Below are 26,176 nucleotides of genomic sequence, written 5' to 3' on the forward strand. Positions count from 1 at the left end.
TTACAAAGACGGCATCCTGAGGAACTTGAAAGCGCGTCTAAGAACCTTCAATCCAGCAAATTTATTTTGTTTTTAGTTTCTTTCACTATTACCAGAAGTTTTAGGGAAGTGATGGATTTTTGCTTTCCACTATGCTGGGTTATCCATTTCTATATTTGCAAAGTATTTCTTAACTAATCTCTTCTTGTTAATTATAATAGCAGTTGAAAATAAAATCTGTAATAAAAACACGAGCCAAATCATGCCATTAATCTATCACCCATTGAATAGCATTGATCTACCAATGTCTAGCCATAAATTGTAGATTGCATCTACAAACCAAGCCACAAAATATAAAGATTGGTGTGATAGTGAGTTCTTTTACCTTAGGTTATTGACGTCACAACATTAGGCTGTAATAGAAATATCTCTTAACCTCAAATGAATTAAAAAAATCGTCCATATGCTGACCTAGTCTGACTCGATCTTGGCCCTCATTACTGACTCTGAGTCTGGCTTGACCCTGCATTTCTTGGTCTCATTCCAGCTCTAGCTAAGCAAACCACTGATTCCTTTTCTCTTTTCCCCTTCCCCTTCTTAGGAGAAGGGGAAGGGGAAAAGAGAGAAGGGGGATAGGAAAGAGGGTGGCAAATAAAGCCCTGATGGCTCATGATTTGTGTGCAACATTTCATAACTATTATAGTTTTAATCTATGGTGGTTACCAGATATTACCACAGAATCGCTTTGGTTCACTGGATTATGTATCCAAGAAGGTTTTTATGTGAAAATAATGTGATTTTGTCACCTTCCCCTCATTAGCTCCATTGTAAACAACAGTGCAGCCAAGCATTAGGTACAATACAATGACGTAACGTCATGCTATTTAAGTCTGACAGGCTTTTTCCCTATTGGCCAATCTAGGTTTATATATATATATATATATGCACTTACCTTATTAAATCTAAGTTTTTTGCCTAAGTGTAAAAAATTCCATATAACCATAAATCGTCAAATTGGTGCGTGTTCGAAAATTCAATTTAAGTATACATGTAGCTAGCTTTAAAAATCTTAATTTACCTTCTCCCTAAACCTGGACAAAAAATAAGGTATTATTCACACACATGAGGTACACTTATTCAGAAATACGTAAAGGTTGTCGAGTGGTGAAGGGGTCAGAGTGTTGTCTACCTATCTGAGTACAACAAATTAAAGTCTCCTTGAAGTCAAACTTTGATTCTATTATCTAACCCTGGTTTTGAAAAATAGATGGACACACAGACAAACATTGCTCTTACTATAATAAATAACACTAAATACATATTTTTGTTTTAATTTTTTCGGATATATACAATGTTTTTTGTTCTTCTATAGAGCTTGCCGTCTGAAAACTAAAACAATCAATTTCAATTGATGTTGAAGATGTGCCTTTCTTTTACCTTAGTGTGAAATTACCTTAATCATTAACTCTAAACCAAGTACAAGTAATAAGAAACAGAGAAAAGTCGTCGATGCAAAGCAATGACGACTATAGTTAATAGTTATCATAGTTAACGCGAAGTAATTAAATAAAAATAATTGGGTTTAGTTTTTTTGTTTGAAGGACAAAAGGAATGAGTTTGAGACGATCTTGAAACGGATTAGGCAATGTACAGGCATTTTACTATTTTTTTCAATGTAAAATCTCTTTAACAGAAATATTTTCTCAATAGATTATTTGCGTTTTAGTAACCTCAGCTATATAACGATCAAGCATACAAATGTTATACTTACTTGAAATTAGTAGAGCCTCTATAAAGTCAACATCATTTTATACAGCTATCGTGATTTTAGTAGTTTTAATATCGTTGAAAACTTGTATAATTACCGTATTTATATACACACAATTTTTAATATTGCATCACAGCTGTTTATGGTAGGTATGTTACTATAATTGCAAATTTTTCATTCGTTTTCGTAGCTTTAAAATGTTAATAAAACCTAGCATTTGGCTGAAACTACACAAAATCTTATTCAAATTTCAAATGGTAATGGCATGTGCTTCTGTTAATGCAATAATACTTGGTTCTGTCGGTTGAACTTCAAACTAGTTTGTAATTTAAAAGCTAAAACAATGTAGTATGCACCGACAAGTGACAGGTGACAAGTGGCAAGTGACAGGTGACAAGTGACAGGTGTCAGTTGGCAAGTGACAGGTGACAAATGACAAGTGGCAGGTGACAAATGACAATTGGCAAGTGACAGCTTATGGAAATCAGCAAATAGCAATTTAATAACCTGCGCTTTGCCGTTCATTTCTTCTCCTTTCTTCCTGAATCTGTTGTGTCATCTCTACAATAATACAGAAACAGTAAAACTCTATATCTATATTAGTAGGATACTACATACCAGCAGCCATCTTACTCCTTAATTGCACATGACTGTTACCATATATGGCTATAAAGATGAGACAACTCCTAAGCTGTTTTAGACTTGCTCTATAAAAATCCTAATTAAATTAGAACAACCTAAAACTAGTACTCAATGACATTTCAAAAATTCTAGAAAACAATATTCTTGACTTGAATTGGAATTTTTATTAAATTATAAATATGCTGTTCAGTAGAGCTATGATTTTGTAGCTGTTCTTTAGTGCTTTGAAATTTTATGTTGCTTTTGTCTAGTTGTCTTGACTAAAGTAATTCCTTGCTATTTCACCACTCATCTTTTACTGCTTCAGAACTTTTTAGGGTGAAAACTAAGCAATAAAAATTGAAAAAACTAATAAAATAAAAAGAAGTAAAATACATCAAGTCTGTCAACTTTTCTCATGCTCTGGTTCAGTGTGATCCGTTTTAGAAGATCATTGTGGTAGCAGCCATCTTGGTTTGCAGTTTTCCTGTTACATTTTAAAAAGTTCGAAAGCACAATGGGCTTGTGAAGTTTGCTTAGAATGCCTGGAGGACAAACCAGCAAATATCCAAACAAAGACAAGTTATATAAAGGTTATATATCTGTGGCATCAGTTCTGTTTCTGGTAGATGACTTACAACTACCCTAAATTTTTCTGCTGATTTTTATGACTTGAAAATGTTGATAAAGCCTGGTATTTTGTCAGAAGTACGCTAAAGATTATTCAAACCCTATTATGTAATGCTATCTCCTATTGTTAATGTTAATGCATTAAATCACTGTTAATATGATAGTATTTTGTCTTATGAGTTAAGCTTTAAACCATAGCTGTCACATAAAACTTTTATCGTATTTTCTAGGTAAGTCAGACACGCTGACTCCAATGTTGTACTAAAAATAAAGATTGGTCCACTAACCTTCAAAGTCATAAAGGCTTTTTTTAAAACGTTTCAATATCTGTCTTGAAAACAACACAATCGACATAATAAGCTCCGCCCATAAATATGTGACGTAGCCTAGCTTTTTAGGAACAAAGGTTGGGGAGGTCTAGTCCGATTTAGAATAATAGAGATGGGTATCCTGAAACCCATTATTATTTAAATTCAGCCTGTAAAATAATCTCAGTCTTTCATGTAAGGTAGATAAACTATTTAAAATTGCTCATAGCTTATTACATGATGTTTAATAGGCTAAACGTCGAAAGAAGTTAGCTCAAGAAAGCGCGATTTTATCACAAGCTAGCATTATTATCGCGCTTTTTTGAGCTCATTTTTAATATGCAATGTTAAATAGCTAACCTACCTTTCAGAAAATACTGAGATTATTTCGAAGGCTGAATTTAGATAATACTGGCTTTTAAGACACCCATCTCTATTATTCTAAATCAGACTAAACACCCATAACTTTCATTCCTAAAAAGCTAGGTTACGTCACGTATTTATGGGCAGAGCTTGTTGTGTCGATCTTATTGTTTTCGAGACCGATATTAAAACGCAGTGAAAAAGACCTCATTACTCTGAAATTTAGTGAACCAATCTTTATTTTGAGTACAAAATTGGAATCAGTGTGTCTGATATATCTAGTAAATACAATAAAAGTTGTACGTGACAGTTATGGTTTAAAGTAGTCAGTAATTTAGAAGCTAGATCAATTTAATACATCGAATCAGCTTTTAGAAATTCGCAAGTAGCAATAAACTAACCTGTTTTTTGCTGTTCGCTTTTTTGCCTCTCTTCTTGCAATTGTAATTTTAGTTCTATAATATTAAAAAACACTGTGAAACGCTATACCCATATCAGTAGAATACTGTGAATCAACAGCCATGTTACTGGTGTATTGCCTATGGTACCACTATTGTAAAAGATCATGAAAGTGAAACAACTCCGTAACCACTTTAGATTTGTTCGATTAAAAGCCTACTTTCCATAGGGTGACTCACATGTCGAGCTACAGAATACTGAGTATTGGCCTGAATCAAGATGCCTATTCCATGTCAGATTACCATCAAGAACTACTGCATAATTCAAGTTGCTAGAGAACTGCTCGAGAGAACTCATTTGCTCCCTACAAGCCTGAACTGGCAAAGGCCAAAGAAAAGCATAGTCATTCGATGTCTAAAACCTCATCGACCAACCTTTAATGCTCTGAGCTGCCACTATAGTCAGCCTGTATATGGTGGTAGAAGATCACTAAGTGGATGAAGAACCGCCACTCTCTCGCTTGGGCTTCACAGCCCGAGATGCAGAAGTACAAGAGAAAGGGGAGCCAAGCTACCTGGAAAGTTTGTTCCAGACAGGGAAAAAACTGCAAAGAGCCGGGACAAACTGAATGTATGGCCAGGCTACTAACGCGCCATTAGACCGCAGTCAGCATGATGGGGGACGTGGGCTGAACCTTCAAAATGAAACATTCAATTTTACTAAAGGAAGAGACATGGTCTATCCGTTAACCTCTCACAATTGGCTTGAAACAGGAGATGTTGAGGCAGAGTGCTAGGTACAGGATTTGCTTAACAAGAGACTCATTGATATTGCTTGAGGTGCTTGAAGTTCCTCCATGGTGTTGGTTTGTGAGAAACACAGGAAATTGCAGCTCTGTGTTGACTACCGCGGGCTAAATGCAGTCACAGAGTAAAATATCTAACCCTTTCTCTGAATCAATGATGTTCTTGATGACCTCTCCAAGCTCCTCATCACACCAGATCTGTTCGAAGGCTATTGGCAAGGGCTTTTAAAGCCTGATAAGCAAGAAAAGTTGGTATTTGCAACTCGTTTTGGCTTATGAAGGTGAAAGACCTTTTTATTTGGGCTCAGTTCTTCTCCAGCCACTTTCCAAAAGCTGATGAAGCAGGATTTGCATGGCCTTCATTGGCAAAAGCTGCTACTCTACCTGAGAGACATTCATAGTCATTGCACAAGATTTTGACACAAACTTGCACAGTCTAGAGATGTTCACTGATTAAGAGAAGCACGACTCAAACTCAAGCGAGCCAAATGCAAACTTTTACAGACACAAGTGCCATACTTAGGTCGCATGGTAAGTAAAGAAGGTGTAGCTACTGACACTGAGAAAATATGGGCAATCTGAGAATGGCTGACTCTTAGCAGCTTAAGAAACTGCAAGGCTTTTGTCAAATACTGTCATCAGTACATCTCGACCTTTACCACCATGGCATGGCCCTTTCAAAAGCTGATAGAAAAAAAGACAGTTCGGCATAAGGAAAGAAGAAACAGGCTGCATTTGATGATTTGAAAAAACATTATTCTCTTGCAATCGTCATGGGATAGTGTGCACCTTGTGCAGTGTGTGCTCATTGATTTAAAAGACAAAAGACCAACCTAAAAGGAACCTGTCATGAAAAACCAGCCTTTGTTGAATAGACTCAAGAGAAGCCTAACAGTCATGTCACACGTTGTCAGCACAGCGTGCAAATTGGCCAGATATTTGAGTCGGCTTGCTGCCTTTAAGGTGGTATTTGTGAAACCGTGTGATATGACTCAGATAGAGACTCGAAGTGGCATTAGCAAAGCACTGGCACAGATGCAGGCCATTGGCTAAGGACCCGTGGCCACTATGTACTGAGCAATTTCATAAGAAAAGTGCTGACCAGGGATAAACTGGAGCTGAAGTCAGGAGCTCTGGTGATTAGACAAGATCAGGCAATTTTGGAGTATATGCTTGAATAAGGTATTATAAGCCCAGCATTTACCCTATGACCAGTTCAGATGGTGTGCAGTCTGCCGGCCATTTGTTAGAGAGATTACTTTGTGCCTTTGTAGCAAGCGCATACGTTGGCCTTTCTGAAGGTGGGCAAGATGACCAATTGTCTCTATTTGATCTGGTACTGGCTTGGACCAAAAACAGACTGATGAGACTGGTCAGGAGTCGTGAGGTACTTCATGTCTCAAAACACGGTTGAACGAAAACAGCTGAATGAAGGTGAAGGTTGCACCCTAAATGCCCCTGGCAAAATGTAGTAGCAAACTTGGTAAAGTCAAGTATATACAAGTATATATATAGTATATATATATATATAGTATATATATATATAGTATACAAGTATATATATATATAAACAAGTATATACAAGTATTAACCGACCACTCCACCCATTGACAGAATATTTCGACTCTTTCAGAGACCATGGTGCCAGCGGTAGCTAGAACCCTTGACAAGCAAGGTTCTGCTACATGGGTTTGCCAGAACAGATCCACACAAATCAAGGAACACAGTTCGAGAGTCAACTGATGACAGATCTGTGTCAACTCTGCAGCATGGAAAAGCTACACACTGCTCAATAGTGCCACCATACAAATGGAGTAGTAGAGCGCAACAATCAGCATATGAGTGACTTGCTCATGGCATTGCTGCTAAACCGATGCCTGGAGGAATGGGATGCGTTGCTTACCAAACCGATGAGAGCATACTGTAGTATGCCAATATCCGCTGCGGAAGAGACGGCAAACATGCTCACACTCAGATGAAAGCTAAGCCTTTTGAATCAGCTGGAGTACCAACCTCCTATACCTACAAAGTCTTAGCTGACACGAGTACACGGTGAAGCTACACAAGAGACTGAAGGAGTCTCACAATATTCTTTGCCAAGAATAGATATAGAACCAGGAGGACTAAAAAAAGCCACTTTTCTACATTTCTAGATACTGAGACTGAATGATAAATAAATGGTGAAGGAGAGGAGACAACTATAAACTGCAAGCACGATTTGTGAGGCTATACCAGGTTATAAAAAACTAGCCCAAACCAACATATCTGGTGGTGGGTATAGTCAGTTTTAAATCCAAAATGAATGAGCTATGAACAATTATCACAGCTCTCCTTAGGAGCCAGCACAGGAACCAGCTACCATAGAGCCTAGAAGAGGCCCCGACATAAAAGGGCTAGGACAATAACAAGGGAACCATAAGTATGGCTACCGGAATTAGTGTTGCCCATTCCAAAACTGGATGCTCAGAGACCACAGGAACCTGCACCTAGAATGAAAGTTCTTTGACAAAAGCAGGCAAAAAATGACACTTCAGGACAACCAGTTCAGCCCAAAGGCTCAGAAGAACTGGCTCCATTATTCACTTGGCGCAATCCTTAGCTGGCTTCTAAAACCAGACAACCAGAAAGTCAGTTTGATCTGGCGAGAAGTTGTGCTTTAAAGTTGCACGAGCCAATCTTGTACGAATTCAGCGGAGTGATATCAAAGCAAATGAAAAGTGCTAAGCTCGACAACCATCTTTAGAAAATTTATTTTCATTACAGAGCACTACAGAGCAAGTCACACACCAAGCCTTTTATGATATCCATCACTAGTCAAGCCTTTTGTAGATTTCTTACCCTGCTGATAGGAAATTCTAGCAAGGTAAACTTAATTGTTCTTTGGAAAAGATGCTGAGTCAGCTGGGGTCCTTAGAAGCAAAAAAGAAAGGGCGCTTGAGAGGCTTTACAGATTCAGGCAAAGAGCCTCTGGTCGTACGTCAGATCTCAGTCATGGCAAACTCAGACAAAGCGGTAGTGTCCTTAGCTAAGGAGAAAATTGGGCCTGGGTAGTGCATTGACTATTGCTGACTCCAGAAACATTCTGCTTTTGTTTTTAAAGCAAAGGATGCTCACATTGAGTCATATATGATTGACACTCAAACCCACAGAAATTGGGATACTGAAACCCTTGTGCTCTACAAAAGGTCATGCCTTCAATTAGGATTTACGAGAACCATTACTGACTGGAGGAGGTAGAGAAGGCTAAACACTCTACCCCAGCTTTAGTCTCCTAGGTCAGTGTTGAGATCATGCTGGAGAAGCTGACTTCTACCAAACTGCTAGCTACCACTAAGTCATAATGGTTATGGCTTACTCAGATTGATGAACTCTGTGCCAAGGAGGCCACGGTAAAAATGGATCCATTTGTTGTTTAGGTTACATGGGACATTGTAGCCGCTACTTTAAAAGACCGGCAAAACTAGTGTGGCCTTTGCATCTACGAGACTAGCAGCCGACAGGGCCAACACTACATGTTCCAGCATTTTGCCATCATTCTGTGTTTCTGTACATGACAGCATCTTTCAAGAAACAAGGTAATGTATGGCTGGTGCACAGAGATAGCCGACGCAAAGACGTGATATACTACAGGGACCGCCCTGAATGGTTCCAATTCCTGTAGGTGCGTTGTTGACCCTGAGGTATTTTTATGCAGCTGTGTACTTCTGCCCTGACCACGGCCCACCAAATCTGAAAGGATCAGCCAGTGCGGCCAGTTCGGAAAATCAAGTAGGGGAACATGGAGAAAAGGGCAAAGAAGCGACCTTGGAAGGACTCGTCAGCACCATCAAGCAAGGAGCCAAAACAGCCTCCAAAGCCCAAGCCACAAGAAGCTAAAGCCAAACAGATGACTCCATTGAGTTTGCTGTCAGAGCTGGATACCTCCGCGTTTTTCCTCACCCTAATACTGAAATGCTGACCGACCATTTGGTTAATATTTGACCGACAATAAGGGAAGGCCTAGCAACTGTGGGCTGATAATCAGCATTGAACTGAGGTGGGAAGTAATTTAAAGTACTGCAATAAGTGATCAAAAAAGTTTCCTCAAGTTGCTCCATTGTTTTAATTCAAAGAAAAGAATTACATTTTTTGTCATCACTATTACCACTTTGGCTTTTCTTTTTGTTTCCATATACAAAAAACAAAGTATGAAAAACGTTTAATTTTACCAGAGCACTGCCAGGTCAAATTATGTTGATTACGAGGGTGATTCAATCAGTAAAAACACTATTGGCTTTCCAGTTCTTATATGTTTTAATATTGTCAGCAGCAGCGCTGTTGTGTAAGCATTCCTAGCTTGGAAGTACTAATCATACCGCTACTATGAATTTATTCAAAGTATATATCTAAATGCAAAATTTGCTTACTCAAGTTTTATGCCTGCTGTAAGAAGATCAGTATGCTGAGGAGAGTAGATATTAATTTGTTAATGTAGTTTTTCTATGAATATAAAATGTGTGGCTACCAAAGTTTCCATATTAAAATTAGAATATGGATACCTAAAACAATGTGGCTAACAGAAATTCTTTTAAAATCTGTCAAGTAGAGACATTAATACGAGCACCTGTTACTTGTTGCCAGCTCTTTCCTTCTGGAGACTTCCAGTTCTGTGTAATCTCTTTAAAATCTGCAAAAAGAGCATTAGTTGTAGTAAAAACTGGAAAAGTTATTGAAAATAAAATAACTAGAGCAATAACTAGTTGACCCTTAAAGATCAGTGGTAAGACAACTCCAAGGGGTTATTTGCTGCTTTTAAATCGCTTTATTCTTCATGTCGAAAACTTGCGCAATTTCAGCTTATCGGCTATTTTCTGTGCTGGCTCAATAAATAATTTTATACTAATAAAAAATAATTTTCTTGAGTCATGTTAAAACTTTCCCACTTGTAAGTCTATCTCAGACTTTTCTAAGGTCTACCACAAAAATATTTTAATTAATGACTGGAATTTTCGGAATCTGGGGTATTGGATGAAAATTTGACTGAGTAGCAATTATTTGCACCGGCGTTTTGCACTAAAAATGATAATACAGATAATTTCGTAAATCTTCCATTTCGATTGCCATGCAGCCTAATCACGTTACAACATTATTCCTAATATAGAAATTATGTTGCTGCTAGCTGAAATCCTGGTGCTCAATAAATAATAAATAATAAATTAATTACCCATTGGATCTGACTAACTTAAGCTAGTAACTAGTACAATAAGAGCCATGTGCTCCATCTGAAGCTTGTTACGTTATATTACACCTAATGATCTATCATGCAATCTTAATTTTTAGTAAGATAATTGAAACCAATAATATTTTTGCAATTATATATTTTATTATGTGCACAATTATTTCAATATATTATGTTGGGTAGCCGCTTGTCCAGGCGAATAGACTCGCCTGTCTGCACACTTAGAAATTGTGAGTTTAAATCCAAAGTATATATATAGATATCTATATATATATATATATATATATATATATATATATATATATATATATATATATATATATATATATATATATATATATATATATATATATATATATATATATATATATATATATATGTATGTCGGGAGGCCAATGTCTGAGCCTCCCCGATCTAGCACTTCAAAGTTCTGGAAGAACATCTGGGAGAAAGAGACTACTCATAACACCACTGCAAATTGGCTGAAGAGGCTTAAAGAGAGCCATCAACACACTGTGGCTCAGCAAGGACTCACCATCAGCGAAGAGAACATCAAGTGCAGAGTGCAGCGTATGAAGAACTGGGCAGCACCTGACCATGACATGATTCAAGCCTTCTGGTTAAAGAAATTGACATCACTTCACACTAGAATGGCTAAGCAGATGGAATGCCTAATAGAACAAGGTGACCATCCAGAATGGCTGACCAAAGGACGAACTGTACTTCTGATAAAAGATCCAAAGCAGGGGCCGATTCCCAAGAGCTATCGACCAATAACGTGCTTGCCCACCACCTGGAAACTGCTCTCAGGAATAGTTGCAGACAAACTGGAAGAGCACATGAGTCACTATATGACCAGTGCTCAGAAAGGAATTGGGCGCAACACCCGAGGAGCCAAACATCAGTTACTGGTGGATTGGACGGTCTGTCAAGACAGCAGGAGAAGGCAAACCAATCTTGCCATGGCTTGGATTGACTACAAAAAGGCCTATGACTCAATTCCCCATAGTTGGATATTTGAGTGCCTCAGTATGTACAATGTTCACCCTGCTCTTGTGGCATTCATCAAGATGTCAATGACCAAATGGAAAACGGAACTGGAGGCTAATGGCAAAAAGCTGGCGAGTGTAAAAATCAAGCGAGGCATCTATCAAGGTGACTCCTTATCACCGCTGCTCTTCTGCATATGCCTAAACCCTCAAAGCAATATGCTGGAGGAGACTCAATATGGGTACCAGTTTAAGAGTGGCACCAAGATAAACCACCTCTTCTACATGGATGACATCAAGCTGTACGCTAACAAAGAAAGGGACATTGATTCGCTAATACACCTCACTCAGGTATACAGCAAGGACATCAGAATGACCTTCGGTATTGAGAAATGTGGAAGGCTAATTCTTAAGAAAGGCCATTCTATGCTCACAGATGGCCCAAGAATGCCAAATGGTACCATCAAAGATATAGAAGAAGGGTACAAGTACTTGGGGATTATGCAAAGCAACATCAACCACGAAGCCGAGGTACGTCACAAAGCCATTACCGAATACAAGAAACGCCTTTGGCAGGTCTTACGGAGCCAGCTCAATGCCAAAAACCAAGTCATGGCAATAAATATCTACACACTGCCAGCAATAAGATATCCAGCAGGCATAATAAAGTGGACTGAGGAAGCCATCAAAGAGACAGATATAGCAACTCGTAAACTGCTGACCATGCATGGAGCACTCCACCCAAAATCTGATACTACTAGATTGTATCTCGATAGGAAAGATGATGGTAGGGGACTCAAAAGTGTGCAGCAGACAGTGAAAGAGGAGGAGCAAAGCATCAAAGCCTATGCAGCCTCTATGGCCACTTCAGATAAGTTGCTAGCTGAATTTCAATCGGCTGCTCTTACAACGGACCTACACCCTGATGATGAGGAAATTGACTGGCACACAAAACCTCTTCATGGTGCTTACCACCGACAAATATCTAAGGTTGGCGATCTTCAACAGACATGCATGTGGCTGAACAAAGGAAACCTAATGGCCAATACAGAGTCGCTAATCGTGGCAGCCCAGGAGCAAGTGCTCCCAACAAGGCAACTCCAAACAAAAATCTATCACACTAGAGACGATTCTAGATGCAGACTGTACAAAGATGCACCTCAGACCATCCAACACATCATCAGTGGATGCAAGCAGCTAGCAGGAAACGCATACACTGAGCGGCATAATCATGTCGCAGGTGTTGTGTATAGAAGTCTATGTGATGAGTATGGCCTTAATAAACCACAACACTGGTGGGAAGCTCCTGGTAAGGTCAATGAAAATGACCGCGCTAAGATCCTTTGAGACTTCTACATCCGAACTGACAAGCATGTCCTAGCAAACCAACCAGATATAGCGGTGGTGGACAAGGAGAACAAGAGGGCTACTATAATAGATATAGCAGTACCCAACGACTACAATATAGCAAGCAAAGAAAAAGATAAGGTAGAGAAATATCTCCCTCTTGGAGAAGAGATTGAAAAATGCTGGGATGTAAGAACAACTGTAATTCTAGTAGTCATTGGGGCACTGGGCGCAATAAAACCGGCGCATATAATGCGGCTTGCCCAGATACCGACAGCAATCAACTCAGGTGAGTTGCAGAAAAGTGCGCTATTGGGAACAGCTAAGATCTTGAGGCGAGTGCTCAAACTCCCAGGTCTCTGGTAGGAGACCCGAGTTAGAGCAGACTTTACCACCCATACGGTGTATTCGGGGTGAGGAAACACTTTTTTTTAGACATATATATATATATACAGTGAAACTCAGATAACTCGCCCTCAGATATTTCGAACACATGGTTAATTGAACGGATTTGTTTGGTTCGTTCTCACGCAATGATAAAGTGCTTTAAATAACTCGACCTCAACTTCATTAACTCGAACAGTTTTTTTGCCCAACGGCTACCGAGACGGTTGTTATCATTTTAGAATATCGCTTTATTCCAAGCCATAGAGATAAACAACAACTTTTAGTAGTTCTTAGGCGTCATTATTACCACTAACGGAAAATTATTTTCGTTAATGACTTTTCTAAAGGTTTGCAAAAAATCAAATTTTACCAAACATCCGCTTGGAGATAGCCCTCCGCCAGCATGAAGAACCCAGGTAACCTGCAGATAAACTTTAAGAAAAATCAGCAAAACTGGTTTTTGTTAAAACGCTCAAAACGTTTCAACCGCGATCAGGTTTTGCCTGAAATTTTAATCTGAAACCGTCCTGGCAGTCACATCACCTAAAACAAACAAACGAATCTCAAGTAATAAAAGGAAAATATTTATACTTTTTGATAAAAATTGTTAAAACATTACATGAGAGGTCTCTTAACTTGCAACAAGCAATTAATGCTTTTGATTTATATATAGTTTGTATATGTACTGATAAACACAATAAAACATGAACTTGTAACAGTGTTCTCATAACTTGAACGCTCTGATAACTCGAACACTTTCCCTCGGTCCCGCGAAGGTCGAGTTAGCCGAGTTTCACTGTATATATATAGATATATATATATACATATATATAGATATATATTTATATATATATATATATATATATATATATATATATATATATATATATATATATATATATATATATATATATATATATATATATATATATATATATGATGATGACTGTGCAGTTACATGTACATTAACAATAGCCGCAGACACATATGCATGTAGATGTAGACATATCCGTAGACATATAGATGTCTATGCCTGTAGATCCAATGTGAGTGATTGTATCAGTGGCAAAATGGGGGATTTGTGTCAGAAGATTTTCACTGATCTGAAGGCAGCTTACGATGCTTGGAAGGCTAAGCGTCATTTTTTCTTTAGGATAACTTGTTTAGGTTCTAACGTACTATAGACTGAAAATACTTTTCTTCTTAAAAAATTTTTCGAAACAAAGTACTAAAAACCTGACTAACTTATGCTATAATCTATTATAATTTGTTATTTGTCAGGCAGCTGAGTGACGTTGTATTTATTTTATTGAATTCTTACTTTTAGACATTTCTAAATTTTCCCTTATTAGTTGTAGGACTTTTTCTTCTTTCTTCTAGTTCTGCCAACCTTTGTTGTACTTTCCCATCTGGATCTGATATAATATTGCTGGTTGATTGAGTATCTACAGTAAAATAACAACAAATTATTTAACAAAATAGCCTAAAGAGTTATCTGTGAACAATGGTAGCTCACCAACACCTTACTAATTTTTTCAAGGGGGAAAAACATGTGAGGCCATGGCACTTAGTGCTATGAATAATGCTGCTGTCAAAGGGTTAAGAAAAAAGTGAAAAGTTTTTTTCAAAACAAAAGAAATAGCTAGAGAACTAGCTACTAACCTTCACTATACTCTATTAGTTATTAGGTCAGTGCATGCGGATGGTTGTATTTACGCAATTAAAATCTTACTTTGAGATATTTTAACACTTTCCTTTGTTAGTTGTTGAATTTTTCTTTCCATTTCTTCTAACCTCTGTTGTACTTTCTCATTTGGATCTAATATAATATTCCTGGTTGATCGAGTATCTAAAACAACCACATACTGTCTAACTTAGTAACTTGGTGAGCTATCTGTAAATAATGGTGGGTCACCAACACCTCACCGATCTTTTCAAAGTACAGAAACTAGGCTACAACCAAGCTTCTAAATACCAAATTAATTCACTCCATGTATGTTTGTTATGTTAAAATTGTCATATGTTAGAGCAAATATTCTATCTTGTAACATATCTCACAGCCAGCATGCCCAATATGTAATGAGCTTCTTATAAAACAGTCTGCCTAGAGGTTTATAGTAGCAAAGCCATTTACCGACAGATACATGAACGTGTATGCGTAAAGACTGATAAAGGTTTCTATAGATAATTTTACCTGTCCGAACTGGCGGTTGCTGTAGTGAAGGAACACTAGTGTCTTCACTTTCACGTTTCAATTGTGGAACAATTTCATCAATATCTACAAATACTTAAACAGTCAGGCATCCAATCACATGGATAAAAAAAATTTTTGTGAATCACGAAGTGGGTGCCTCTGCTAAAGTACTAAACTGAATACAAAACTTTCTGTAAGTTTTCTTTAAGGCGGTTTTTGTTTATCTCTTAATAAACAAAAACCAATTATAATAATAATAATAGTTTAAAACGCCAATGGTAGATAAGCCTTAACAGGAGTTCATTAGTAGGAACATGGTGCCGGGCGCTTCACCGAACCGCCACTGCTTCAAAAAATATTGAATAGAGTGGATGACAACTGAAAAAAACGGGGCTAATACTCAAAGATCCCAGAAAAGAAAATGTACCATCTAATTATAGACCAATAAAATGTAGATGAAGTCTCCTTTACTATTGTCACAGACTTACATTGTAGATAATATTTAAAACAGAAATATGTAATTAATTTTGGTGCAGCCCGCTACTGATTGATTCACAAACCTACTCTGTTCGTGTTTCTACAACAGTGTTATAATATTTTTAGTTTTAATTCAAAGAACTTTCTTGTTGGACTCCTGGTAATTTATGTTAGGTGGTTATGTTCTGCTATCAACAATTATATTTTTATGATCAAAATTTATTTGCTATTCGATCTTACAGTTTTTCCAAAGCTTCACTTCCGAGTTTGTTGTATATTCATATATCCTTAGCTGTACAACCCGGCGTTGCCCGGGTGATTTAAAGTATTTGGACATAAAATCTATTTGTATTTAACATATAACAGCATTTGCCATTCTAGCTTTCAAACCCATATCATGAAAGAGGTGTTTTGTGGCCTTTTGTGTAGTTCAAATAAATTAAGAGAGAAAATAAAAACAACTGTGAAGGTTATTAAGCATAGACAACATAGACATAGGTTATTAAGTATATAGACATAGGTTATTAGCATAGACATAGGTTATTAAGTATATAGACATAGGTTATTAGCATAGACATAGGTTATTAAGTATATAGACATAGGTTATTAGCATAGACATAGGTTATTAAGTATATAGACATAGGTTATTAGCATAGACATAGGTTATTAAGTATATAGACATAGGTTATTAGCATAGACATAGGTTATTAAGTATATAGACATAGGTTATTAGCATAGACATAGGTTATTAGCATAGACATAGGTTATTAGCATAGACATAGGTTATTAGCATAGACATAGGTTATTAGCATAGACATAGGTTATTAGCATAGACATAGGTTATTAGCATAGACATAGGTTATTAGCATAGACATAGGTTATTAGCATAGACATAGGTTATTAGCATAGACATAGGTTATTAGCATAGACATAGGTTATTAGCATAGACATAGGTTATTAGCATAGACATAGGTTATTAGCATAGACATAGGTTATTAGCATAGACATAGGTTATTAGCATAGACATATTAAGTCAAACAACTGTACCTTTAAAACTTCATATCATGAGGAAAAAGTTTTGTGCAGGACAACTAAGTTAAAAATAAATAAAACAACTGTAAAGGTTTTCAAACAACTGTAGATTTAAAATTTCATAACTTGAAAGAAGTGTTTTGTTGAAATAAATTAGCAGAAAAAATAAATTATTAAAATAAATTAGAAGGAAATATAAAAATGTAAATGTGTTTAAATGTAAATGTGAAATCATTAGCAAGTAAAGGCTAAATATAGTTTATTTCGCTATGATTAGAATAAAAATGATTTGGTATACAATTATATGATTTCAGTTTGTTTATGTGTTGGCATGCAAAAATTGGCATGTTTGTTAATATCATAGGCTATAGATGTACATAGAGTGGTATAAAAATCCATAGTCTTTACTAGTCAGTAGCCTAATGCAATCACTTCTTGGTAAAAATCATCATCATCCCACGACCAAACGAGCGGATGCATGTTTGAGAGTTTTTATAATAAATGCATGTGCACACAACTTACGAAAATTATTCATCCACAATGAGACGAACCCTTGTCTCGAAATCTCATCAACAAATTTAACCATCGTTTTGTAGAGTCATTAAAGTATAATAACGATACAAAACACATATAAGCCTATTTAAATATATTACCAAGTCTTTGTATACCGTCGGCATTATCATAAAACTTACCCATTTGATCGGATTATACACAAATAGACAAATTAATTTGGATGAAATTCTTCACAAAAAACTTGACAAGCTTGGTTTAATAAAAGTTAAGACCGGAAATTGAAACGCCGAGCGACAACGAATAGAACGATTAAGTCGTGCGCATTTCCCGGAAAAATAACGTGCACATTTCACCAGTCTATAGCATTGTCGAATTGCCGAAGGTTTCTGTAATTAACGTAGGAGTACTGAAATCATTTCATATCATGAAAGTTTCATTTTTGCCGATTTCAAAGTAACTGACATTTTAGACAATCTTGAGTGCTTTGGTATTCTAACCGATGTCCAACGCAGTATAAGTAAAGGAAATGACGATGATTTTTTTTCCAACGATCCTTATGAGGTTATTACAATATTTAATTATAAGTTTGGATGACTACAGCACAATTACTACGTAGTACAGATTTTTTAAAAATCTATATAAATATCACAACTTCTTGATATTGCTAGCTATGACGTTTTGAAATGTAATCAAAATTGTGCATTGGTTTTATATTATTGCTATATTAATAATATTGGTTATTCTAATAATATCAGTGCATTTTACTTCTAATATTGGCCAATATAGTATTTCTCCTATTGCAGGGGGAGAGATATAAACATATAATCTTTTCCTTTCGTTATTGCTATTTGTTGTATATAATAACACCCACTACATTACAGCTACCATTGCAGTTATCCTATTGCACTGAAGTGCCATTTGACTGCTAATATTGCATTTCTCAACCATCAGTACCCTTTCTTTTTTTCCAATATCTCTTTGGTCGTGGGCTGTATGACAGTGGAAATTCTAGTTTATTATTAAGTTTTTTTCCTAACTGTTTTAATCAGTTTTATGTTATGTTAACACTTCTAACAATAAAATAAAATGGCGAGTATTTATACAATATGAACTGTAGCCGAGGCAGTTGTAATTCCATGTCAGAAAACACGATTTTGGTACTCGACATAAACTGGTTTAGTGACCTTGAGCCAAGTATTATTAGTCATACTCTGTTTTTAAGAGGGTTCTAATAATATGTTTTTAAAAGGGTTCTAATAATATGTTTTAAAAGGGTTCTAATAATATGTTTTTAAAAGGGTTCTAATAATATGTTTTTAAAAGGGTTCTAATAATATGTTTTTAAAAGGGTTCTAATAATATGTTTTTAAAAGGGTTCTAATAATATGTTTTTAAAAGGGTTCTAATAATATGTTGTTTGGGTTAGCTAGAACAATTAATAACAGTACAAAAGTCAAAATAAAAGGCTGTGTTTTTAGTGAGAAAAATGTGGCACTGAGACACTCAATGCAACGAGTGATGTACCAGTCAAATGGTTAATTCGCAGGGCTATAATCAAAGACAAGTTGATCACGCTACTTTACAAAATAGGTTGTTATAGTCCAATCACAGGGCCCACAACTACACATGATTGATATAGATAGACTAGAGTAAGCCTCTTGTGACTAACAAGTCCTATCTACTATGAAATAAGCTTTATTAGGCAATGTTAGGTTGTAGCCTTGATAATGCAATTATGACTCAACAAAACAATGGAAAATAAACCAGCAATCGACAAAATATAGATTTCAGTTTAAAAAACTTGCTGTTAAGCTGTCTGTTCTTTGACACAAATAACGCAAGAGGATGGTTTTAACATGCAGTAATTTTGCCATCTTTTATCAGTGAAAATATGCTGACATTTTAGGGCAACCATGACACGTAGAGATTAAGCCAGTTATCTAACAGACCTCAGTCAATGCATAATTATAATATATTGATGGGAATTTTGCAATTCGCTTGCTAATTTCTATACGCCAGGAATATTACTCTTCTAAATATAAGCGCCTGGAAAAACCTGATGATTACACATGGTACAGAAAGCGTGCCTTTGAAACCCCTCCCCCCTCCCCCCCCATTTTCAATTACAACCTATAAAAGCTTTGTCGCGTTTGTAGTATCATGTTGAGGCATATGTAGAAGATAATATAGTTTTTCATGCAAGCAGACCAAATAACATTAAAGTGATGTTAGTGAACCCAGTTTTTAATCCAATTTTTAATTATCTCCTAACAGGTTTGGAAGAGTTTAAGGTTTTGGGCATTGGCTGATAATTCATAATGGTATTTGTGTAGACCACTTGTCAGCATGTATTCAGCAGATATAATCTTGTTTTGAAAGAGGCTTGTGAAACAAAAAGGCCACTATTTAATTAAACCAAGATAACAATGAGCACATTCGAGATAAAACAGCTAGTTCTCTTAAACATTGATGCTATTATTGTTTAAGGGACAGAAATGAGCTGCGCAAACTGTGTATTATAAGACCTCAATAGCTGACCCTGACCTGTGATAATTTATCATATAGATAGACTGCTCTGAGGATCGACAAATTGTACCTTTCCATGACGGATGATAAAATATTTATGCTGATACTTACAACCACTGTCTACTTTTCGTTCGGCTAACGGATTTTGATGCTGCTGTGATTGATTGTCTGTGACTTGCTGGAGACTTCTAGCAGAATTGCCTGAGGTTTCTGAAGAAACATGACCAGACGCTAATTGTGTTGAGGCAGTGCTATCACTTTTAACCTCAGCTGAGAGGTTTTGCTGCTGTGGTGATTGTGGGAGACTTCTAGCAGAATTGCCTGAGGTTTCTGAAGAAACATGTCCAGACGCTAATTGTGTTGAGGCAGTGCTATCACTTTTAACCTCAGCTGAGAGGTTTTGCTGCTGTGGTGATTGTGGGAGACTTCTAGCAGAATTGCCTGAGGTTTCTGAAGAAACATGACCAGACGCTAATTGTGTTGAGGCAGTGCTATCACTTTTAACCTCAGCTGACAGGTTTTGCTGCTGTGGTGATTGTGGGAGACTTCTAGCAGAATTGCCTGAGGTTTCTGAAGAAACATGTCCAGATGCTAATTGTGTTGAGACAGCGCTATCACTTTTAACCTCAGCGGAGAGGTACTGCTGCTGGGGTGATTGTGGAAAATTTCTGGCACTCCCGTCAGAAGTTTCTGTAGAAACATGTCTAGATGCTAATTGTGTTGAGGCAGCGCTATCATCTTTAACCTCAGCTAAAAGGTACTGCTGCTGTGATGATTTATTTCTAGTGACTTGTGGGAAACTTCTGGCAGAATCAACAGAAGTTTCTGGAGAAACGTATTTAGGTGCTACCTGTGGTAGGGCAGCGCTTTCTCTTTGTAGTTCAGCAAAAGGCTCTTGTTGCTGTAGCGATTGATTTCTTATGATTTGCTTATCACTTTGGACCGAATCGACAGAAGTTTCTAAAGAAACATATTCAAGTGAGGACTGTGACTTGGCATTCGAATCTTCTGAGGAGAGATCAATGGAACTATCAACTGTACTCTCTGAAGCTAGAACTCTTTTAACAGAATCTGGAGACTTCTATAATTTAATTAACAATTTTAGTAGCCAAACTAGTATTAACTAATATCTCACTCTCTGTAAACTGACAAATATTTAATTTAGATTATTCCTGCATTGTAACGTAAGAACAAACTATTACCGGTATAGAATAAAAAGCTGTTTAACCAGTCACAAATTTCTAAGTTACTTTAGCCAATCTTTTGTTATTGAAATAATTATTATGTATGTTTAATTAGAAAGATTTTTCGGTAGTAATTGTAACTACTACAGCCCGACCACTGGATATAATAATGCAAAAGTACAATACAAGTACCAAATACCACTTTGTAGATCGATAGTTGGACTAACTTGGGATTAAATTCAACTAGTTACATAAACGCAAGCTAACAGCTACTGTACTGAAGAGGATGTTCTACTGACACATAATTATTTGTAGCTAGCAACCTTATGCACAAAACATACAAGTGTGGCCCATCAACCACATTTGCACACTGCTAAAGAACCAAAACTACAAATGCATCATCTACCATAAAACCTTTAATTGAACACCATGGCGCTCTATTTTTCAACCCTTTCTCTAAGGTGACGGTCAATTGAAGGGGGGTTCAAACAGTGGCTGGTGGTCCATTTTTCAAATAGCTCGTCAGAAAATTCGGAAGATAAATTTAGCCCTATTGCGAGCGGAGCGAATGTCGCCTATATTTTGCCCTCTTTTTCAGGTGGGTCGATATTAGACCCTTTGAATGCAATAAATATGCTAACTTATTTCTAACGTGTCAAAGATCTCTTAATAAATATGCATCAAGAAACCCAGAATTATCTCTACCAGTTGATATCTATTGCTTGCAATTGACCTGCGATGATACAATATTATCGCCTGTGTCCTTCTTTGCAATTTGTTAGCCTTTTCAATTTTTATTTTCTTTTAAAGTTGAAGACATCTTTTTATTTTATATCTATATTTAACAGTCTTGTATAAAAGCTCATTGCACTCACTGATAGGTTTGCTACAGTTTGCAGCCAAAACTAGCTTTGTATGTGCAATAGAAGTGAAGTTATGAGCATCGATCCATTGTAAACCGTGTTAAGATGGCTGTTAAATGCTATTAAATAACATGCTATAAATCTGCATATTTATAAGTGATACAACAATAATCTATCAAATGATACAAATATATATTCATAACGAACCACACTTATATTACACGCAAAAACAAAAATTAACGTTTTGAAAACAAGAAAATATTTCCATCGTACGCTTGGATAGCTGCGTTCTGATTGTTGCTTTCGATGGAACGGACATCTTCTAGTTGTCCAATACCTTCCACAATATCTTCTGGTTTCAATTCTTCCTCTGTACTGCTGAACCAGTCGATATTAGCGTTCAAACAATTTTTCGGCCGAGCAAAACTTTCACATACCGCATTTACCACTACTGCAGTGCTAAAGGTTTGCTTGCTAAATGTATAACCTTTCGTCCAAAACTTGAGAACCGGTTTTTATATGCATGCCCTTCGAAGTGTTAGGACCGCGTTAAACAAAGAACTGCTACTAGCTTGAGACAGCTGTTAATTATTGCTACGATGTTGCTTTCAAAATTTTAACGAAAAAAACGAAAAGCTTTGGAATTGGATAATGAGAGAATTAACTGTTATTGGTATAATCGATTCATTATTAATACGATTTTACGGACACTTTTCTACAGATCAGTTGATAATATGGGCTCGAAAAGATCCAATAATGTCAAAGTGGTGGTCAAATGGAAGTAGCGTTCAATTGCAGGGTGGTTGTCTATTTTTCAACCCTTCTTTCAGGGTGGTGGTCAATTGGAGGTGGCGTTCAAATACAGGTGGCGCGCAATTAGAGGTTTCATTGTATATTAAATATATTTTAAATATTTATGAGAAAACCCATTTATACAACAGCAAAGAAAGAACACTTGTCATTGATCTGTAGAGTAGCTCACATGTAAACATGCAAAACGATTAAAAATAGGTTTAGTATGCAAATGAATACAGATGACAATAGAAGTTCGTGTGGTAAATCGTTATCACAGAAAGTTACTTCGGTATATAGTTTTAGTGTGAAATTGTTATCACACTTTGCAGTTGTTACATTGTTAAGGTAGGTAGTTATCATCTGCTTTTTAGTGAGAGGACAACTCTACACAATAAATTATTATAAACAACATATTGATTTGCTGTGATATGAGATGACACATTGTAAAGCTATTTTTTCAGGGTAAATATTCAGTTGTTACCTGTTCAAAAGAATGTTCCTCACGAGGCTTCTGACAGTTCCGACAAAGGTTAGCTTTGAACTCATTAGAAGTGAAATTTGAGCATGTCTCCCAATCCACAAAGCTAAAAGACAAAAGTATTCTTCAGAATACAAAAATAAACCCTAAAATATTGAAGCTTTGATCAAGAATATTTTATGAAAGCACTTTTTAACAATGTTAAATATGTGAACATTTACTGCATATGCAGAGCTAATGAATACTAATTTAATGTTACGAGAAGGTAATGAATGAAATGGTTCAGAACATTTTATGAGAAGTGATAAAAAATTTTAATTTTTTGTGATAGTTGTATTGCAGCGAGCATTCAATTTGAAAATACCTTTTCAGAACAAACAGAAATATGAGAACATGACAAAAACCAAAATACTGAAAATAATGTGGAAACAATAAAGAAAAAAAGTAAGTGGGAATTTGGGATGCTCTGAAAAAGTTTTGAAAAAAGCTTTAATATAGTTATTGAGTGAGCATGACATGGTTTAGTTTAAAACACATATGACATGATGAGGTATTTAGTTTAGTTTAGAACACATATGAAATGGTGAGGTACTTAGTTTAGCTGTAGAACACATATGATATGGTTTAGTTTAGAGCACATATGAAATGGTGAAGTACTTAGTTTAGCTGTAGAACGCATATGACATGATGAGGTATTCAGTTTAGCTGTAGAACACATATGACATGGTGAGGTATTTATTTTAGCTATACATATAGAACGCATATGACATGGTGAGGTATTTATTTTAGCTATACATGTGGAACACATATGACATGGTGAAGGTATTTAGTTTGGCTGTAGAACTCGCATGCCATGGTGAGGTATTTAGTTTAACTGTAGAACACATATGACATGGTGAGGTATTTAATTTTACACAAATTAAATTATATACACAAATTATATAGCATGTTTAGGCATATAGTTTTGAAGCATAGGAAAAATGTCTCTGCACATAAAAACTGCTTACTTCAAATAAAAGGCTGCAAAATAAGACAAACATTGCACATTGCTTACAAGTTGTTACTAAATTTACAAATAAATAATAACATTAATGCAAAAATATTTTTAAAAGTTTGAATCATTGCATAGGATCCTGTATGCTGTTATGTGTTCTTCTTTATATAAATTCATGTAGCACAAGTCGTTACCCAGTTGTGTTGATTAGAAGGGCATAATGAACATGCAATGATAACTTTTACTTATGGTTACTTCAGGTCAAGATAAAAAAAATATAACTTAACACTTTTACTATAATAGGAGCCGTGTCCGCCTGTACGAAGCAACGCTAGGAGCTTTAAGAAAAAATTGCACTGCAAGGTAATTGAACCCGAATATTTGTTTTCTTAGTTAGGCGGACTACCATCCGCACTCTTTGCCAACTTCGCAACATTGTAGAATAATGGCGCGGATACTTATTTCACTTGATGCCCTCACGGTACACGCCTACACAGCACTGCTAGTGTACTAGTTGACATAAAGAGATAGTAGAACATTAAAAAGTACTAACTATTGATTTCCAACTGCTAACCAATGCTAAATAAAAGTTTCAGATTGTTAAATTATGCTACGAAAGGTAAATTTCTCGCTGAGGTTAGTTTAACATTTAAATTACAGTAATGTGTTTAGAGAAATGGCACCAATACAATGCCTAAATCCAAAGATTGTACAAAACCCTGAAAACAAAGCGAGTATATTACATTGTACAGAGCTACTCGTTGACTTCCAACTCCTGTATTCAATAGGTTCGGCCAGTTGCTAAAGTTTATAAAAAATGTAGCAGAAGATATGTTTAAAAATATCATACTTTCATTTGACCAAACGTACAATGCACCAAAGCCTCGATATACCACATTTTTGGGACGATGTAAAAAGCGTTCATTGCCATTGTTGTATTTCTTTCTTTAAATAATACTCGTTCCAAAATTGCGCTGTTTTTGTTATCAACTCATCACTTTAAGGGTATCAACTTTTCGCTCAACTTTATGTCTCGCTGTACTTTTTTGTTAAACCAGAGCAAGAAAGTTCATGACTTAATCTTTCTGGTTTCAAAAGGTACCAATTTATTGACAGCAATGGAAAATCTTTGATTGAATTAAAAATATCTATTTTTGAAGCCTCAATGAGCCACAATCTTGCATTAGACCACAAAGTAAGGCATATAGACTAGCCAAGGCTAGCAATTCCTATAAGATAGTTCTATGTCTTTCACCTAAGACTTAATAATGGTTCATGCTGAATAATTCAATGCAAGCTAGAGCACATCTAGTAATAGTAAGGTACTATGTTTTAATGTTTGATATATGTATCTAATATTCATTGCCGATCTCTTCATGATGCTAAAACTCTAAAACTAAAATACCGCTGCTATGTGAATATATATTGCTAACATACTTGGAAGGTTTCTCTGCCATGCTGAAGTAACTGCCTGCAAACTAAATGCTTTCTTTACTAGCAAGAACTTGAGTAGGACTGCGTGTTCCTTCCGCCGCATAGCCTGGTTCACTGGATGCTGTATTTCACAGTAACCCTTATCAGTTCGTATGAAACCTCCCTCTGATTGTGCCAACAGAAAATGGGGTCCATGATAGTCTATAACGTTTATCTTTTTTCTTACCTAGTCATTATTATTGCGGTGCTATATCACTCTTTTATTTGTTATGCTGAGAGTAATTAGCCATCTAAAGGTCATATTCTCAGCTCACTTTAATCATTCATAAGCTTACTGTTTGCTCGGCCTCAGTTTGTCCGATTACAGTTTTAATATCCCACAACTGCCATGGACTGACCCTTTTTCACACTTTTAAAGTTATGCATCACAATATGATTAAAGGACATACAACAAAAACTTAATTCCTGCTTTTGTTAACTTATCATGCCAGTATTAACCTGTATTCAATCAATGGTATCAAATATATTGCAGGGTTATCAACTGAACGCCTCTATAGGTATTTCACCCCGACTAAAATAAATATGTACTTAACACTATTTTTTCGACAATTTATGGCTGTAGTCTGACTTGGTTGAGATTTTCTTGCATAGCCCTTTAATATGTTATCTAAAGTTTCTAAAGTTTTTCAGCAACCACTTACACAACTCTACTTTCAATATTGGAAAGAGGTGCTCAGGCTATCATTTCATTACTTCTCCAAGTGTTTGTTATTGACTATGTGTGCTGTCCAAATGTCTGTTTACTTTTCAACATAAAATCGGTATTTTCCATTTGACAGTGTAATAGCAACTTCTCCATCATTATGGTTCAT

The 26,176-nt window shown here is 36.2% G+C and overlaps 1 protein-coding gene across 1 annotated transcript; it reads right to left on the minus strand.

Annotated features, from left to right (window-relative positions):
• Positions 1-9,450: 9,450 nt before the first annotated feature.
• Positions 9,451-25,327, minus strand: LOC137407839 (uncharacterized). Its single transcript, XM_068094220.1, has 4 exons — positions 25,308-25,327; positions 22,880-22,982; positions 19,668-20,637; positions 9,451-9,539 (listed from the first exon to the last, which is right to left on the minus strand). Exons 1-4 carry the CDS (start codon positions 25,325-25,327, stop codon positions 9,451-9,453), a joined length of 1,182 nt encoding a protein of 393 aa, XP_067950321.1.
• Positions 25,328-26,176: the final 849 nt, after the last annotated feature.

This window comes from Watersipora subatra, chromosome 11 (assembly GCF_963576615.1).
Source record: "Watersipora subatra chromosome 11, tzWatSuba1.1, whole genome shotgun sequence".
Lineage (NCBI taxonomy): Eukaryota > Metazoa > Bryozoa > Gymnolaemata > Cheilostomatida > Watersiporidae > Watersipora > Watersipora subatra.

Excerpts from the sequence above, each read along its gene's own strand:
- LOC137407839 (XM_068094220.1), bottom strand. The coding sequence starts at position 25,327 with ATGGCAGAGAAACCTTCCAA. Across the intron at positions 22,983-25,307 it reads ATGGCAGAGAAACCTTCCAA|CTTTGTGGATTGGGAGACAT; the intron begins GTATGTTAGCAA and ends TTTGTCTTTTAG. Across the intron at positions 9,540-19,667 it reads ACGAAAAGTAGACAGTGGTT|ATTTTAAAGAGATTACACAG; the intron begins GTAAGTATCAGC and ends CTCTTTTTGCAG.